Source organism: Poromitra crassiceps (assembly GCF_964638095.1).
Source record: "Poromitra crassiceps genome assembly, chromosome: 7".
Classification (NCBI taxonomy): Eukaryota; Metazoa; Chordata; class Actinopteri; order Beryciformes; family Melamphaidae; genus Poromitra; species Poromitra crassiceps.
The window spans coordinates 59,390,155-59,407,758 of NC_139628.1; the positions used below are offsets into that span (position 1 = coordinate 59,390,155).

Consider the following 17,604-nt stretch of genomic DNA (forward strand, 5'->3'; position numbering starts at 1 on the left):
AGCAGCAGAGTGCATGTCTGGGCGTGTTTCATTCGATGCCTTCAGGTGCTTTCATTAACGTAGTAAATTAGCTCAGGAGCTGATGATAGATATATTTGAAGGCAAAAACAAGTGACTGATTACGTGACCGAGCCCGGCCCGAGCCCGAACGCGACTTCAATGTTTCTGTCCGAACCCGGCCCGTAAGTCGGCCGGGTTCGGGTTCCGAGTCCGACGGGCCGGGTAGCCCTGCTCTAACACACACACAGTTAGTTCTATTATAATCTCTCGAGACAGATTTCTGTTGGCAGGCTCCATCAAAAGGGGCGTAACAGCGCTCGCACCAGGGGCGGTTTTAGCATCAGAGCTTTGGGTGGGCTCAGCCCACCCAAAGGTCATGGACTACTGAACCCCTAGGGGGGTCCGGGGGCATGCCCCGCCGGAAGAAAAATTTGTACAGTTTCAAGTAAAAATGGATCAAACTGGCGCACTTTGAGATCAAAATGAAGAGACTAGATCTATGAAGAACTACACACATCAATATCTTCTTTACCGTTCTGTGGTTTTACAGCGATGAAAAAATAATTGTTTCCCTATATATACTATATATATTCTGCATACAGGTTACTATATGGTAGAATTATGCTTGCATAAATAATACCAAAATCACTTCAGGGGAGTTTCAAGTAAAGTAACATTTTGCTTTGTAGGCAAAACAAAAGTAAAATTACAAAAGGGAACTTCCTAACTTATTGGCTGGAATAATATTCCGACAAGATAATAATATACTGTACACTAAAGCAGGAGTTTCGATTCTGAAGGGCTTAATTTCATTCAGATAACAAGGGACCCGTTTGAAAATATGTTTGTCACTTCATATGTTTCTCAAAAAACATTGCATCCATTTACACCCGCTTTACTGCGAGCTAGCATGACATGGCTGGCTGGTGCCATGGTAGCCTACCTACCTTCCTCCAGTCCACCTGTTTGTCTGGCAGGCACAGCGACAAGTTCTTTTGTTTAGCCTACGAAACAATGTTACGCGCTAATTTGCATATCAATATGCGCTAATTAAGTAACTACTAACGACTCTGACTGCTCAATGCTCACCTCACAGTTTCATTGATCATGAGTGGGGAGAACGATTGTGTGGACTGTGGAGGACCACTTCGCTGCTGTACTGTGTGTGTGACCTGTGTGAAGTGATGTGGGATTAGGCAGATAGATGGAGGAGGGAGCGCCTGCGCAGCCGCGGTTCTAGAAACTTTTCGGGTGGGCTGAACCCCCCTAAATTTTTGTCTCAGCCCACCCTAAGAACATAGGGAGGGGGGGGGGGGGGACATGCACACAGCGCATTGAGTGTAGTCAGAAACTGCTACTAAAGACCACCATGGATTTGGATTTGCCTCTATTTTTTTAGGTGGGCTGAGACTATTTTTGGGCCTAGAACCGCCCCTGGCTCGCACGCATGCTGCTGTAACAATAGGAACTATTGTTGTTGAATATGGTTCCCACACGGACGTGTATTGTTGTTACCCACCGGAAGTAAACAGGCTAAGGTGTAACCTAGAGTGACTGCCGAAGAAGTTATAAATAAACAGTGACCCAGTTGGGCTAAATAATTAATTCTGTAGTCCGAGGCTATATAAAAGAACAGAGTTTAACATGGTGGCAGCGGCAGCGGACTTAGCCTGAGTAGCGCAAAGTAACGAGTGATTTTTGCGGCAACCGGAGGGAGAGATGGTCAACTAGCTAACGTGACCTGACCCGAGAGAAGCCTGCCAAGCGTCATGGAGGGATTGAAACCACCACAAACATTGTGCCTGGACTCCAGGAACCTTTCTAAGACATGGAAGACCTGGAGAGACGAGTTTGTGCTGTATGTGGATTTAGCAATGGACTCCGACGAGGATGAGAAGCAGAAGTTGAAGCTCTTCAGCTATCTTGTCGGCGAGAGTGGCAGAGAACTACTGGTTACGCTGATGGGAGATACAGATAAGAGTTCATGGACGTTAGATGCTATCATTAAAAAGTTTGATGACCATTGTAACCCCAGCGTTAATGAGACTGTGGAACGTTACCGTTTTTTCACAAGGAACCAAGCCACAACTGAAAATATTGACAGTTACGTCACAGAACTGAAGCTGTTGGCCAAGACGTGCAACTTCGGGACTTTGAGAGACTCGCTCATTCGTGATCGGATTGTGTGTGGGAGTAACAATGCGGGCATGCGAGAGAGACTGCTCCGGGAGAAGAAATTGACACTTGACACATGCATACAGCTTTGCAGAGCTGCGGAGCTGTCAAGAGAGAATATTAAGGCCATCTCCAGACCGATGGTGGAGGAGGTGCATGCGTTGCAAGGAGCAGCAGCACGCCAGAGACAAAACAGCAACACAGTGGAGTGCAAGTTTTGCGGGAAAACGCATGAAAGAAGCAAACAGAAATGCCCCGTATACGGTAAGACATGCAAAAAGTGCGGCAAAGAAAACCACTTTGCAGTGAAATGTAGAGCAGATCCTGCACAGAGGAGAAAGAAATATGTGCACAAGGTAGAATGTGAAAGTGATGAATATGAAGAAATTCTCTGTGTTACTGAAGTACAGATGGAGAATGTGGATGTAGTGGACAGTGACACTGACAAAGGGAATGATAAGAATAAACAGCTCTTTGCTGGCATGCTGCTTGGCAAAGATCTTATAAAATTCCAAATTGACTGTGGTGCCACTTGCAATATCATCCCAATTAATCTGATAAATCCAGACATGAAACTTGAACACACACAGAGCGATCAATCAATCAATCAATCAATCAATCAATCAATCAATCAATCAATCAATCAATCAATCAATCAGTTTAATACATGTCCCAGAAGGGCACTTTGGTTCACATCTCAGCATACTGCTGATGTACAACAAAAGCAGACTGAGACCACTAGGAAAATGTAAAATAAAATTAAGAAACCCCAGAAACCACAAACTGTACCAGTTGGAGTTCCAGGTGGTCGACACAGACTGTACTGCTGGGTAGGAGAGCTACTACCAACTAACTAATTAGGGCTCCGGCACTGGAACACCTAAATGGACTGGAAGTTGGAAGCCCTAATTAACATCTTCCTGCCTTTTAGACACAAAATCGCTGCAGTGAAAAAGGCCTATTGCCATTTGTGTGGAATGTAACGGAAAAGTAATATAACGAGTATGTAACGAATTACTTTTGGCATGGAGTAATAAGTAAAGTAATAATATTACTTTTGAAAATAGTAACGAGTAATATGTAATATATTACTTTTTTAAAGTAACGTGCCAAACACTGCTGATGACATCACTGTCACTGATGATGTCACAATGCCTATGACATCACTGATGATGTCACAGCGCCTATGACATCATCAGTGTCTATGGCATCATCAGTGATGTCATAAGATGATTTTGGTCAATAATCAGTGGGACAAAACATTTAACAGACAGAAAAACATTGCCCATTTGCTCCCGTTCATAGACAGATAGATAGATAGATAGATAGATAGATAGATAGATAGATAGATAGATAGATAGATAGATAGATAGCCCACTCTGCAGCTCGGCTGCTGTGTGGCCTCGTTTGCCCTATTGGCATTGCATGCCCTATTGGCATGCATATTGCTCAACTTCGCATTACTGATGACATCACACATGCTCTTATGACATCACTGATGATGTCATTAGCCACACCGTTCGCCACTGTATTTGTTGACAAAAGTCCAAAAAATAAGCTGTTGGTAAAAACAGGTGATGACATCAGACTGACCATGCGAACGGACATATAATAGACAGATAAGGTAAATAGCTAGCGTTAGCCTCTGACCGTTAGCCCAGTGGTTTTCAAAATGTTAGTGCCCAAGGCCAAAGCCAAAATTTCAAGGCACACTTGTATACATATTGATGCAAAAATAGTCTGGAAATACTTTTTATTTACTTAACATATTTATTATTTAACAAAATAGCCAATCAAACCAATCAAATTAATTAAGTATGAGAGCAATTTACATTCCGTTATTAAACCTGACAGTTTCTGACCTATTTTCCTCCCGTCCATCCACCTGTTACTCTGCCACTGCCATCTGTGCTGTCTGGCTGACTGACTATTTGACACACAGTTTTTTCTTATCTAATCATCATCTTCTTTGTTTTCATGAGGGTTTGGGGAGAGACAGTCAATGAGATGGGAAAACATCAGTGAAATCATTTGAAATGCACTCTGACAACTCTGTTAAACTGTTTGATGTTGTGTTGAACTGCATCACGTTACCTAGCGAAGTTACTGCTTCCCTATAAACATGTGCGCACGCGTTCTCGCCACTGGAGAGTCTCTGGCTTCAAGCACTGAGTACATGCAGGCTCACCTGCACTATAGAAGGAAGAGTCCATTCATATGTAGAGCGTGGAGCGGTCATATATAGATTTTTTTTTTAAGTGTTTTGGGCCCATTTGCAGGTAGTATCGAGGTTTGATCAGTTAGAATAGTGTTTTGGGTTAGGGTTAGGGTATTTGCAGGTACAATAGAACATAAGGACTATAGACCCATTGCACTCACTTCAGTGATTATGAAGTCACTTGAAAGAATACTGCTACAGTTTTTAGTAAGTACAACCAAGGATAAAATCGACCCATGCCAATTTGCATATAAGAAAGGATGTGGTACAGAAGATGCGGTTGTCACCCTGGCACATGTCATCACTAAACACTTAGATAAATCCAACAATAATTATGCAAGAACACTTTTCTTGGATTACTCATCAGCTTTCAATACAATACAGCCAGACATTTTGATATCAAAGATGGTACAGCTGAAACTGAATCCATACTTAATCCACTGGTATGTCTCCTTTCTTACCAACAGGACACAAATGGTGAAAGTGAACCGAACCCTCTCATCAGCAATAACTACTAATGTTGGTGCTCCCCAGGGCAGCGTAAGCTCAGCTTTTCTTTTCACTTTTTACACCGACGACTGTCGCACTGTGGAATGTTTATCTGAGTGTCGTACCAACTCACCAGATCAATATATTCTAAAATACTCTGATGATACAGTTTTGATCTCTCTGCTTGATAGCTCTAGCGACCCTGGACTGCACCAACATAGAGTAAATAAGGTGGTGGAGTGGAGCGATAACAATGCTCTCTTAATCAATGCAAAAAAGACAGCAGAGATTGTTTTTGGGTCTCCACCTGACACACACAGCTCCTCTGTTACTATCCATAACGAACAGATCAAACAGGTATGCTCCTTCACATACCTAGGAGTAACAATAGATCACCTGCTGTCATGGAAAGACCATGTAGACTCTCTGTGTAAGAAAACGAAGCAAAGACTATACTTTCTTCGCCGATTAAGATCTTTTGGTGCTAGTAAACAGATTCTTCTATTATTTTTTACCTCAGTGATTTTGAGTGTTTTACAGTACTGCAGTACCACCTGGTATGGATGGATGCCTGTCTGTTACCTTAAAATCACAACTACTTAGACAGATGAATATTTGTTCAAAAATTGTAGGTAAACCACTGCATAGTCTATATGAGTCTACATATGTCAACATGTATTGAGGTTAGCTAGAAATATTGCCTCAAACACTAATCATGTGTTACATGAAGAATATGAACTCCTGCCCTCTGGCAGGAGATACCTAATTCCAACTTTCAGGAAGGTCAGACTAAGAAAGTCCTTTATACATCAGTCGATCCTGAGGCTCAATCAAGAACATGGCCGAGGGTCAGTGGAGCAGTGACCAGTGCTCTCTGTGTGCTGTATGTGTGTATGTATCTTTGTATTTTTGGTTTTGTTCTCTTTGTCATGTGTTTGTGCATGGGACTGCCGTTGTCTTGCAAGACAAATTTCAGTGTGAACTGACAATAAAGTATATCGTTTCGTATCGTATCGTAATAGTTTCAAGGTTTAATCAGAATAGTGACATAATTTTATATATTTCATAATAAATCTATAACTGATGGGCCCAGCTGGTTGTCACAAAATCCAACGGCACACCTAGGCCGTTTCTCAATACCAAGAATGCGTTCTTGTTCTTGTGTTCTTGGGGAGAACATTCTTGCTAGTCGTTCTTGGAAGAATGAACTCGCTAGGTCACAAGCACACATAACGCTGTTGGCAGTTTGAGACGATGTGTTCTTGAGGGTATTGCGCAATACCACCGCAGAGGCCACCTGCAGTACTACACAAATAAAAAGCTCAGCTGATGTAGATGCAGCCAATAGACTCTTCTCACGGGGGCCATTTTGTGTCGAAATCGCAGGGTAAACACAGGTGCAGGCAAAACACTAATGAGGGTTTCCAACTTCCAATCATGGAAATTGGAAACCCTCATTAGTGTGTTGCTGGCACCTGTGTTTACCCTGCCATTACGACACAAAATGGCCCCCGTGAGAAGGGTCTATTGTGCTCTGGAGCTTTTTTGCCATTTTTCAACATACATCTTCGTAAAGTGGCACTTATTGAAACCTCCTACCCTGCTTGTAGGCATCAAAAGTCATCAGAAATTAATTTAGTGATGAAATAACACTTTAAATTGTAAAAAACTTCCCGGAGCTTATGGCGTCTTCTCTGCATGCGTTCTGCCTCCGCTTATGCCGAAATGAATGCTGGGATATGTGTCTTGCCAAGTTGACACAAGTCACCAACCAGAGCATCCTCGGTAAAGTGGGCATGTCGAGAACACATCCGGGAATTTTAAGCGTTCTTGGCGAAATGTGAACTTTGCATTGGAACAGTACTTGGGCTGCGACTGATGATGTTTCACAGGGACACAAGAACGCAAGAACACACAAGAACCCTTATTGAGAAACGGCCCATGACTTGCAAGTGTGCCGCAGCATACCATTTGGGGACCATTGGACTAACCTATCAAGTGACTGCGTGCACACCTGCATGCAATTCCCCTGTTCAATTGATAATCAGGCTAATTTATGTGTTATGTTGTAATTGGCATTGACCATTTATTGTTGGATTGGGGTGGATCCACATGTGGAATGTCCAAGGGCGGATCTACCATATGGGCAACCTGGGCAGGTGCCCTCAGTATGAAGGGGCCCTCAATTTTTTTTTTTTTTTTTGTCGGGCTCATGTCGGGCTCCACAGAACTATGAGACAAATCTAAGACCAATCAGGATGAATAAAAAAAAAATCCAAGAAGATTAAGTCATGATTGAGTGTCATTGGATGCCTGTGGGCAAGTGGTGACCAGGGGTGCCGGAAGTGGGGGTGCTTGTGGTGTTGCAGCACCCTCTGCTGTTTTGTATTGGAATTGTAATGTCAATTAAAACAATTATATATATATATATATATATATATATATGATTAAAATGTGTTTTATATGTTTTATACTGTGATATTTAGGGTGTAGGGGGGGCCCTGGGAGCTTCAGTGCCCAGGGGCCCCTGGGGGTGTTAATCTGGCCTTGAGAATGTCCCAGTTATAACCGTTGGTCTATGAAAACATGCATGCGTGCTGTAACAATGCACGTAACAATTTGCAACAAAGAGCTTACATTGATAAGAACTGAAGGGTAATAGCTTGCTCCACTACTGCAGCATAATGACTGAGACATCAGCACTGCTTGTAAATAAAAGCAGAACAGCTTTGCGTCTTGTCTTGTTTAAACTCTTTGTCTGCTATAAAACGGAAATGACCAGAAACAGTATGCTGCCTATACCTCCGTAAAAACAACTAGCCAACAGATATCAAAGCTGACGGGCCTTATGGAAAGACCATGACTCCAACAGGTTAACAGTTATTATCGGTGGGGTTTTGAGCCTGGCGAACACTTAGTTAGCAAACGTAGCTCATGGCTAACTTAGCCTTACCTCCGCTGCAGGCCTGGTCTGGGCTGAACCAACAGAAGCTGGCAGACGGGGGTTTCCCTCCGGGGAAGATGAAGGAACGGCCCAGAGCTCTCAGTCCTCCAACAGCACCATGTGTGTGTGTTGGTGCGAGCGTGTGTGTCGGTACGAGTCTGTCTCCATCACAGTCCAACACCACGTACCTGGCCTGCAAGCCCCGCCCCCTCTGACCGCCAGACAGCATCTAGGAACAAAGAGTGTGTAAACGCCATGAGATGACTCCAAACGAAAGAATGTTTAACTGACACGAGATGACTCGAAACCTAAGAGTGTGTTACTGAGATGAGATCACTCTAAACCAAAGAGTTTAACTGACATGAGATATTACCAAACCAAAGAGTGTGTAACTGACATGATATATTACCAAACCAAAGAGTGTAAACTGACATGAGATATTACCATACCAAAGAGTGTGTAACTGACACGTGATATTACCAAACCAAAGGGTACAGTAAATACGATATTTCCGTGGTGCACTGCAAAAAGTCTGTAGCTGACATTTAAGCCACATTTACACTGCTTGGTGTGACCAAAAAAAAAAAAAAAAGCTCACAGGGAAAATGGCGGGTAAACACGACTTGTATTCTCAGACCTGTTTCGGGCCTCACTCTGTGGAAATAAACCTGATATGAATGGGATATCTCCCAATGTGACTTTCAACAGACAATCAGATATTCCTTGTCATTGCGGGTCGCACGTAATTGGAAATGCAACGATCTTGTAGTTTTCCAGATTTGAATGACGTATACCTTGACACTAGCTCAAGTCAAGTCAAGTCAAGTTTATTTATATAGCCCTAATTCACAAGCATGTCTCAGAGGGCTTCACAGAAAGTATGTCTAGCTGATTCTAGCTAACACACAGTAACAAGAATATACAGAATAAAGATAACATTTGAACATTTGAAGAAAGCAGGAGAGTGGAGGAGGGAGGGAGAGGGAGGAGAGGGGGGAGGTGGGGAGAAAATAGGAAATGTGGAGGAGGAGAGAACAGAGGAGGAGAGATGAGGGTGCAGGGGAGGGAGAGCCAGGGTAGGGGTAGGGTCTAGGGTTGGGGGAGGGGAGGGAGTAGGATACGGGCCCGGATTAGGGCGAGGGTGGGGAGAAATGGGAAATGTGGAGGAGGAGAGAACAGAGAAGGAGAGGTGGGAGGGTGCAGGGGAGGGAGAGCAGGGGGAATGTGAGAGGGAGGAGAGGGCAGAGAGGAGGAGAGAACAGAGAAGGAGAGGTGGGAGGGCGCAGGGGAAGGAGAGCAGCGGGAATGTGAGAGAGGGGAGAGGACAGAGAGGAGGAGAGAACAGAGAAGGAGAGGTGGAAGGGTACAGGGGAGGTAGAGTAGAGGTAGGGTCTAGGGTGGAGGGAGGGAGTAGGATACGGGCCCGGATTAGGGCGAGGGTGGGGAGAAAATGGGAAATGTGGAGGAGGAGAGAACAGAGAAGGAGAGGTGGGAGGGTGCAGGGGAAGGAGAGCAGGGGGAATGTGAGAGAGGGGGGAGGACAGAGAGGAGGAGAGAGGCAGAGAAGGAGAGGTGGGAGGGTGCAGGGGAAGGAGAGCAGGGGGAATGTGAGAGAAGGGAGAGCAGGAAGTGGCAGGGATTCAGGAAAATAGGGGAGAAGAGGAGAAGGAGCAGAGGGGGGGAGAAGGAGGAGAGAGCAGGAGAAGGGAGGGGGGGGCGGTGGGATGTGGGGGAGGAAAGAGCATGGAAAGAGAGGAGAACAAGAAGGGGGAAGAAGGGAAGAAGCGGGGGAAGGGGGAAAGAGAGGGGGGGGGGGGAGAAGATCAGACAACTGACTACTCTAAGCATTAACCAGAGCTAACTGGGACATAGTATCTAGCTAATCTACAGCCTAATCTGGCCTATCCTACCCTGCTCTAGTCTGATTTTAGCCTGAACACTAACAGGTCAGCCTTAGGCTGTAGCTAATCTATCGCCTACCTAAGCTGTTCTAAACCAACCGGCAGCCCTCGACCAGTGATGAAGAGCACCGATGCCCCCCGACCCGGCCCCCGCCCACATAAGGCGTGGGAGGGAAGGCCAGGCCGGGACACAGCGGCACCCCCTCACCCCCAGTGAACGCAAGAAAACCTTTCCACCATATGGTGGCAATCCACACATGGATCGCCACATGGATTGCCCCAGTGACTTGGCTGAGGAGGAACCTTGTGAGGTCGTTGTGCTAGGGGCCCATCGCTGCGGCCCGGGCGGACCCAGCCCCCACGCGACCCGCCCCCCCAGCCCCCAGCCACCAGCATAGTGACTGAGAGCGTGAGAGCAGGCCACGCGGGGGACAGGCCCACCCAGGCCACAGCAGCGGACCCCCATCTGGGGACTCCCCTCCGAGACAGGCCGAGAGATGCCGGGCTAAACCATGCACAGAGTTTCCGATAATGAAACTCTGTGAATGGTTTATTATGGAAATAAAATTTACAAGAGAACAGAAAATTGAAAATGTAAAAAAGAGTCCAACAGAAGGGATATAAAAATGTAATTTTTAAATTATCCTAAGATCAGGGAAGGGAGTTGAAAATCTAGAAAGTAGAGTCCAAAAAGAAATAGAAAATGCAGTCTTTAAGTGTTCGTAGGTTTAGAGAATACTAGTTAATTAGCTAGGTGAAAAAAGGGGTAACAAGATTGGGAGTTCCATGAGGATGATCTGAGGAATCCATGAGTCCGCGTTGGTGACATGGATTAAGAGGAGGGGAGGGGAGGATAGGAGTCGGAGGTGATGATTAAGAGGAGGGGAGGATAGGAGTTGGAGGTGATGATGAGGCGGCGGGGGGGGGGGGTGCTGGGGGGGCACCCCCCCCTTCCCTTAGGCAAGCAGGTGACCAGGATGATGAGGATGAGGGTCGGTGATGGTGATGAGCCCGGGGTGTCAGACAGTAGAAGGAGTAGTGGGTAGATGGCCTAGAGTGACGACAGGTGGCTAGGGCGATGACGGCCGGACCTAGGGCTGCAGCGGTGGGGTGTACGTCAGGCCAATGAAGGACACCTGAGGGGGAGAGAGAGAAGAGAGCGGGGGAATCTGCGCAGAGGTGGAACTAACTCTATAGACAACAATAAAATTAGGTCAAATCAAAATTTATTAGGATTATTTAGGATGACTAATATTATACTGCTAATTCAGGTCTAGGTAGTCTAGGTCTAAGTTTAGACTGATACTGCTGGCTTGTGATAGCCCGCTCAGCAGTTCAGGACTAGGTTTATTCACCAGCTAAAATCTATCTGAGCTACTGGATCGGCTGATGCCATATTATTAAATTAAGTCAAGTCTAAGTTTATACTGATACTGCTGGCTTGAGATAGCCCGCTCAGCAGTTCAGGACTAAGTTTATTCACCAGCTATTTGATTTTATATCTGAGCTACTGGGTCGGCTGATGCCATATTATTAAATTAGGTCAAGTCTAAGTTTATACTGATACTGCTGGCTTGAGATAGCCCGCTCAGCAGTTCAGGACTAAGTTTATTCATCAGCTATTTGATTTTATATCCGAGCTACTGGATCGGCTGATGCCATATTATTAAATTAGGTCAAGTCTAAGTTTATATTGATACTGCTGGCTTGTGATAGCCCGCTCAGCAGTTCAGGACTAAGTTTATTCACCAGCTATTTGAATTTATATCTGAGCTATTGGATCGGCTGATGCCATATTATTAAATTAAATTAGGTCAAGTCTAAGTTTATACTGATACTGCTGGCTTGAGATAGCCCGCTCAGCAGTTCAGGACTAAGTTTATTCACCAGCTATTTGATTTTATATCTGAGCTACTGGATCGGCTGATGCCATATTATTAAATTAGGTCCAGTCTAAGTTTATACTGATACTGCTGGCTTGAGATAGCCCGCTCAGCAGTTCAGGACTAAGTTTATTCACCAACTATTTGATTTTCTATCTAGGCTACTGGGTCGACTGATGCCATATTATTTAAATTAGGTCAAGTCTAAGTTTATACTGATATTGCTGGCTTGAGACAGCCCGCTCAGCAATTCAGGATTGTATGTACTCAAGAGCTAATAAATATTTCTAGAGAATGACATCATCAAACATAACCATCAAGCACAACCAAATGATTGGGAGAATAAATGGGTTTTGAGTCTAGTTTTGAAGATTTCAATGGAGCCAGCTTCCCTAACTGACAGAGGAAGCTGGTTCCAGAGATGTGGAGCACGGTAAGAAAATGCTCTGCTACCTGCTGATTTTTTCTTAATTTTAGGGACGGTAAGATAATTACCGTCCTGTGAGCGGAGAGTACGCGTGGGAACATAAGGAATGATTAGCTCAGATAAGTACGGAGGTGCGAGCCCGTGCAAAGATTTATAGGTTAACAGAAGCACCTTAAAGTCTGATCTGGCCTGAATTGGGAGCCAGTGGAGGGAGATTAAGACCGGAGTTATATGATCAAACTTCTTAGTTCTAGTTAGAATTCTAGCAGCGGCGTTTTGCACGAGTTGTAATTTATTTGTGCTACAAAGTGGAAGGCCAGAGAATAAGACATTACAGTAATCGAGTCTAGATGAAACAAAGGCGTGTATTAAGGTTTCGGCATCCGTTGCATTTAGCAAGGGACGGATCTTTGAGATATTGCGAAGATGAAAGAAAGCTATTTTAGTGATGTCCTTAATGTGAGCATCGAATGACAGAGTAGGATCAAAGGTAACACCTAGGTTTTTCACCTTTGAGTTTGGAGTAATTACGCAGTTCTCAATGTTCAGACTAAGATCAGTGAGAAATGGAAGTTGGGTTTTTGGGCCAACAACTAGTAGTTCAGTTTTGTTGGCGTTTAGTCGTAAGAAATTATTTGACATCCAATCTGTAACAGCGATTAAGCAGGATTCAAGATTAGCGAGTTTAGAGCGATCGTCTGGTCTAATTGGTATATAAATTTGGGTATCGTTGGCATAACAGTGGAAGTTAATGCCATATCTACGGAAAATTTCGCCAAGAGGCAGTAAGTAAACTCCAAAGAGTAAGGGACCCAGGACTGATCCCTGCGGTACACCAAACTTCACTGAGGAGAATGTGGACATAATATTTTTATATGAGACACAGTGTGTCCTATCAGACAAATATGACTTTAGCCAGGATAGGGCAGTGCCCCGGATACCTACGTAGTTAGATAAGCGGTCTAGGAGGATCTTATGATCGATTGTATCGAAGGCTGCGCTTAAGTCTAATAAAATGAGAAGAGAGGAGAAATTAGAGTCGGACGCGAGGAGAAGGTCATTGGTTACTTTTGTAAGAGCAGTTTCAGTACTATGGAGTGATCTAAAACCAGATTGAAAGGGATCGAGAAGTTTATTATGCGAGAGGTAGTCAGTTAATTGTGTCGAGACTACTTTTTCAAGAACTTTAGAGAGGAAGGGGAGATTTGAGATTGGGCTGAAGTTGTTAAGAACCTCAGAATCAAGGTTTGGCTTTTTAAGTAGAGGTTTGATTACAGCAGATTTGAAGGAGGCAGGGACAATGCCAGAGGAGAGGGAGCTATTGATAATGTTAAGTAAGGGGGGGCCTAGTATTGGAAGGAGTTCCTTAATCAACTTTGCAGGGAGAGGGTCGAATAAACAGGTTGTGGATTTAGATGAAAGTACAATTTTTGAAAGTGCATTTAGGGAGATAGTCTCAAAATTCGAGAGTATAGTACTCTCGTCTAAGGTTCTAAGGACAGGGCTAGGAGAGGGGTTAGCACCCTTTGTGAGTAATAGAGAGTTGCTAATTTCATCTCTAATACAGATAATTTTACGGTTAAAGAAGTCAAGGAAGTCATTCGCTGTAAATGGAGAGTTTGTATTGGGGGATGGTTTGCGAGTAAGATTTGCGACCGTGTCAAATAAAAATTTAGGATTATTTTTATTAGTGTTAATAAGATCTGATAGGTAGGAGGCTCTTGCAGCGGAGAGCATACATTTGTATTTTAATAGGCTATCACTCCAAGCTAGTCGATAGACTTCAAGCTTGGATGATCGCCATTTACGTTCTAGTTTTCTGCATATTAGTTTTTGTGCGCGTGTATCGTCAGTATACCAAGGCGAGGGTTTTTTAGGGCGACGGATTTTAGTACGTAGAGGTGCGATAGAATCAAGCGAGGCGAGTAGGATTGAATTAAATTGATTTGTGAATTCATTAATGGAGTCGATCCTCTCTGGGAGAGAGGAAAGCGGCCCGATAACAAATCAGCGAGTTCAGTGGGAGTAGAACACACAGTGCTGCCTGTACATGTAGCTAGCTAGCTGGCTGGCTAACGAGCCATGACAACAGTCACATAGAAAACATGAATAAAATGTGTCAGATGTGTCGTCTGGAATGTGCTACAGTAGGATACATGGATATAGAGAGATTTAGAGGAACAGGAAGGGTATGTTTACACAGAGCAGGAGCAAGGCTTGAGGATGCAATATGTAAACTTCTGTAAGATTATTACAATAAATTATAAAAAAAAAATAGTAGACCTATGTCATACACTTTTTGTTGTTGTCTACTTACATTATCTTAAATGTTTTCAACAATGTCCCAACCCAGAGAAATCCTCAATTCTATTCAAAGAATCACATGATCGCACGTAGATGACGTCATGACTTCTTTCCCGAAAACGCTGATAAAAGGAACCAAGGAGAAACGTTCCTACTGAAGGAGGAGCAGGGACACAAAACACCAGCGCACAACTCGCGCTCAGGACCATGGCCGTTTCTCAATAAGCGTTCTTGTGTGTTCTTGCGTTCTTGTGTCCCTGTGAAACGTCATCAGTCGCAGCCCAAGTACTGTTCCAATACAAAGTTCACATTTCACCAAGAACGCTTAAAATTCCCGGATGTGTTCTCGACACGCCCACTTTACCGAGGATGCTCTGATTGGTGACTTGTGTCAACTTGGCAAGGCAGATATCCCAGCATGCATTTCAGCATAAGCAGAGGCAGAACGCAGCAGAGAAGACGCCATAAGCTCCGGGAAGTTTTTTACAATTTAAAGTTTTATTTCATCACTAAATTAATTTCTGATGACGTTTGATGCCTACAAGCAGGGTAGTAGGTTTCAATAAGTGCCACTTTACGAACATTTATGGCGAAAAATGGCAAAAAGTTCCAGAGCACAATTGGCTGCATCTACATCAGCTGAGCTTGTGACCTAGCAAGTTCATTCTTCCAAGAACGACTAGCAAGAACGTTCTCCCCAAGAACACAAGAACAAGAATGCATTCTTGGTATTGAGAAACGGCCCTTGCTTTCCCCCCCATGTAGGCTAAATTAAGGTTCTCTACAAGTCACACCTTTCAATAATATTTGTGACAAAATCCGTTGCTTGGTTGCTGAAGAACGAAAGATGCTTTTTCCAAGATAGCAAGCGCATGCGGCTAATGCTGCCATCCCACAAAACAATGACAAAGGTCGAAAAACACACAACCTTTGTCATTGTTTTGAGAAAGGTTTCAGGAGAGTGACCCCTAGCAATTTAATATCAATTATTTAATATCAATTAAATATCAAATTCTGGATTGACCACCTAACAACATTTCAGCTAACAACTAAGAACATTCTATAAGTAAAGGTGAATGCCTCTAGGGCAGTCATTCTCAACCTATGGTACGCATACCACCGGTGGTACTTGCGCCCCCTGCTGGTGGTACTTGGGAGGGATCCCTGAAATCTCAATGTTTTTTATGTGAAATAAACCCAACTTTAAAACATGTCGCCTACAGTAATACTATCAAAATACTAGGCTACTATTAATGAAAATAAGCTTGAGAATTTAAATGGGCATTAAAATAACTTCCACATTGTTGTTTTTTAGATTTAGGAACAAAATAAAAATAAAAATCTGACGGACACAACTACCTGTTGCGCATACACAATTAGCTGCTAACGTTACAAGCAAGAAGCTATTGATTACAAGAAAGCAGGCATGTTGCAAAATTGGCTGAAAACGAACTGGAAAGAGACGTGTGGAGGAGTCCCGCAGCAATGAAGTTCAACAAGTGAACGAGGAGGACAGGTCAGTGAAACGAGCACAAGCCAGAAGCGCAAGAGCGGTTTGCTCTGCCTTCCAGTGATAACGCTAATAGCGTTAGCAGCGCTGAACCGATTGCCACTATGCTGCTAGTGGCTCCGTCAGCAGCGCAAGTGGGGAATCCACAAACAAACGACGCAAACAATGCGCAAATACAACTCCAGTTACATACGGTTAGGATTCAGCTGCCCAGGCAACAGTGCGGGCTGAGCAGGAGTGTTTAACACATTCACTGCCAGCCGTTTTTTTTTTACTGTAGGTAGCTTCTGCCAGAGGTTTTTTTTGAGGATTCTGGCTCATTTTACAAGAGCCGAGGATTATTTTCTGCTTGGACTTTGTGAACACAAAGTTCACAAAAGTACTAATAGAATGTGTGCTTTCTCTGTCTAAAAGAGTTAGTTTGTAGAGTTAGTAGTTATGTAGATATTAGCCGTTGAGTACAGCATGGTTTCAGCGTCTGAGACTGAAAGCTGAGATAATCGCAGTTTTGTGAAATTCAATCAAACAGACAGAACAGTCACTTTAACCATTTATTTTTGGCATCAGTGAGAGATCAGACATCTAAACAATAAAGTTCTGAACGCCCTCTCCTTCAAACTCCTCCCTCCGTGGGCGTGTCTGGTGGCTTTCAGCAGCGTTTGTCACAAGCGAGTTTCTACTGCCTGTCTGAGCAGTGAGCAGCCTCCCTCCCTGGCGGCAGTGTGGATGGGGCTCCCTCGTTTCTTGGGTTTGAGAGCTTTGATGAAGCTTTGTGCGATTCTAGGCTTTATGCTGCGTGTTTCAAAGTGTGTTTTCCACCCAGTCTATTTTTGGAACCCCCCACCGTTGTGCGCCCGTGTGCACCAGCGTGAAAGCGTTTTCACCTACAGTATGAGAATGAGGCTCGTTCGTTTCTGGGTTTGAGGTTGAGCTCAGCTGGAATGAAGCTGCTTGCGATTCTGCGCTTTATGCTGGTGTTTCAAAGTGTGTTTCACCCATAATCTATTATGCAAATTTGCAATCCCCCACCGCCAGCTCCCAGCGCGATAATGCGCGAAAGCGAAAGCGTTTTCGCCAATCCATTTTACAGTATGAGAGAATGGTTTCCTCGCGCGTTCCCCTGCAGTTTTGGCTGGCTTTTTCTAGTCTGGAGAGCACTGTCGCCACTTAGTGGGTCGGTGGAATGGGTTGTACACGTTCGGTGGCTCCAATATTTGTATAGGAGACGTGGGGGGCGTTGATCCACGTCCCACCGTCAAAAATTTTTTTCTTTTTTTTTTGACGACTCAACTCGTCATTGGCAGTGAACGTGTTAATAGAGTTGTCTTGTGACGAAACACTGAAGCCTGCTTTCAGAAAGTTGTTGGACTTTTGGATAAAGCAACACAGAGAATACCCTGGCCTGTCTGACGAAGCTGTGTGCTTTCTCCGTCCTTTTGCGACCACATATCTGTGCGAGAAAGTATTCTGTTCACTTGCTGCCATCAAAACCAAATACAGAAGCAGGCTGGAATAAATCAATCAATCAATCAATCAATCAATCCAAATTAACAGGCACAGGCACAACCGTCACATTGGGCTTATGTGAGTTGTCAATGGACATGAACATGGTCTGTATGTGTTTGAATGTTTGAAGTACAATTGTTTGCTGTGTGTGTGTGTGTGTGTGTGTGTGTGTGTGTGTGTGTGTGTGTGTGTGTGTGTGTGTGTGTATGTGTGTGTGACTGAGAGAGTGTGATTGTACATTTGTACA

At 44.1% G+C, this 17,604-nt stretch overlaps 1 protein-coding gene across 1 annotated transcript in view; it reads right to left on the bottom strand.

The window, feature by feature from the left end:
* LOC310780292 (retinal guanylyl cyclase 2-like) overlaps positions 1-17,604 on the bottom strand; it is a gene marked incomplete at both ends in the record, with an annotated part of 119,723 nt that overhangs the window by 71,002 nt on the left and 31,117 nt on the right. Inside the window, one exon of the mRNA XM_083640851.1 lies at positions 7,836-8,055. Coding sequence (XP_083496977.1) covers positions 7,836-8,055 — 220 coding nt within the window. The remainder of the gene's footprint in view (positions 1-7,835; positions 8,056-17,604) is intronic.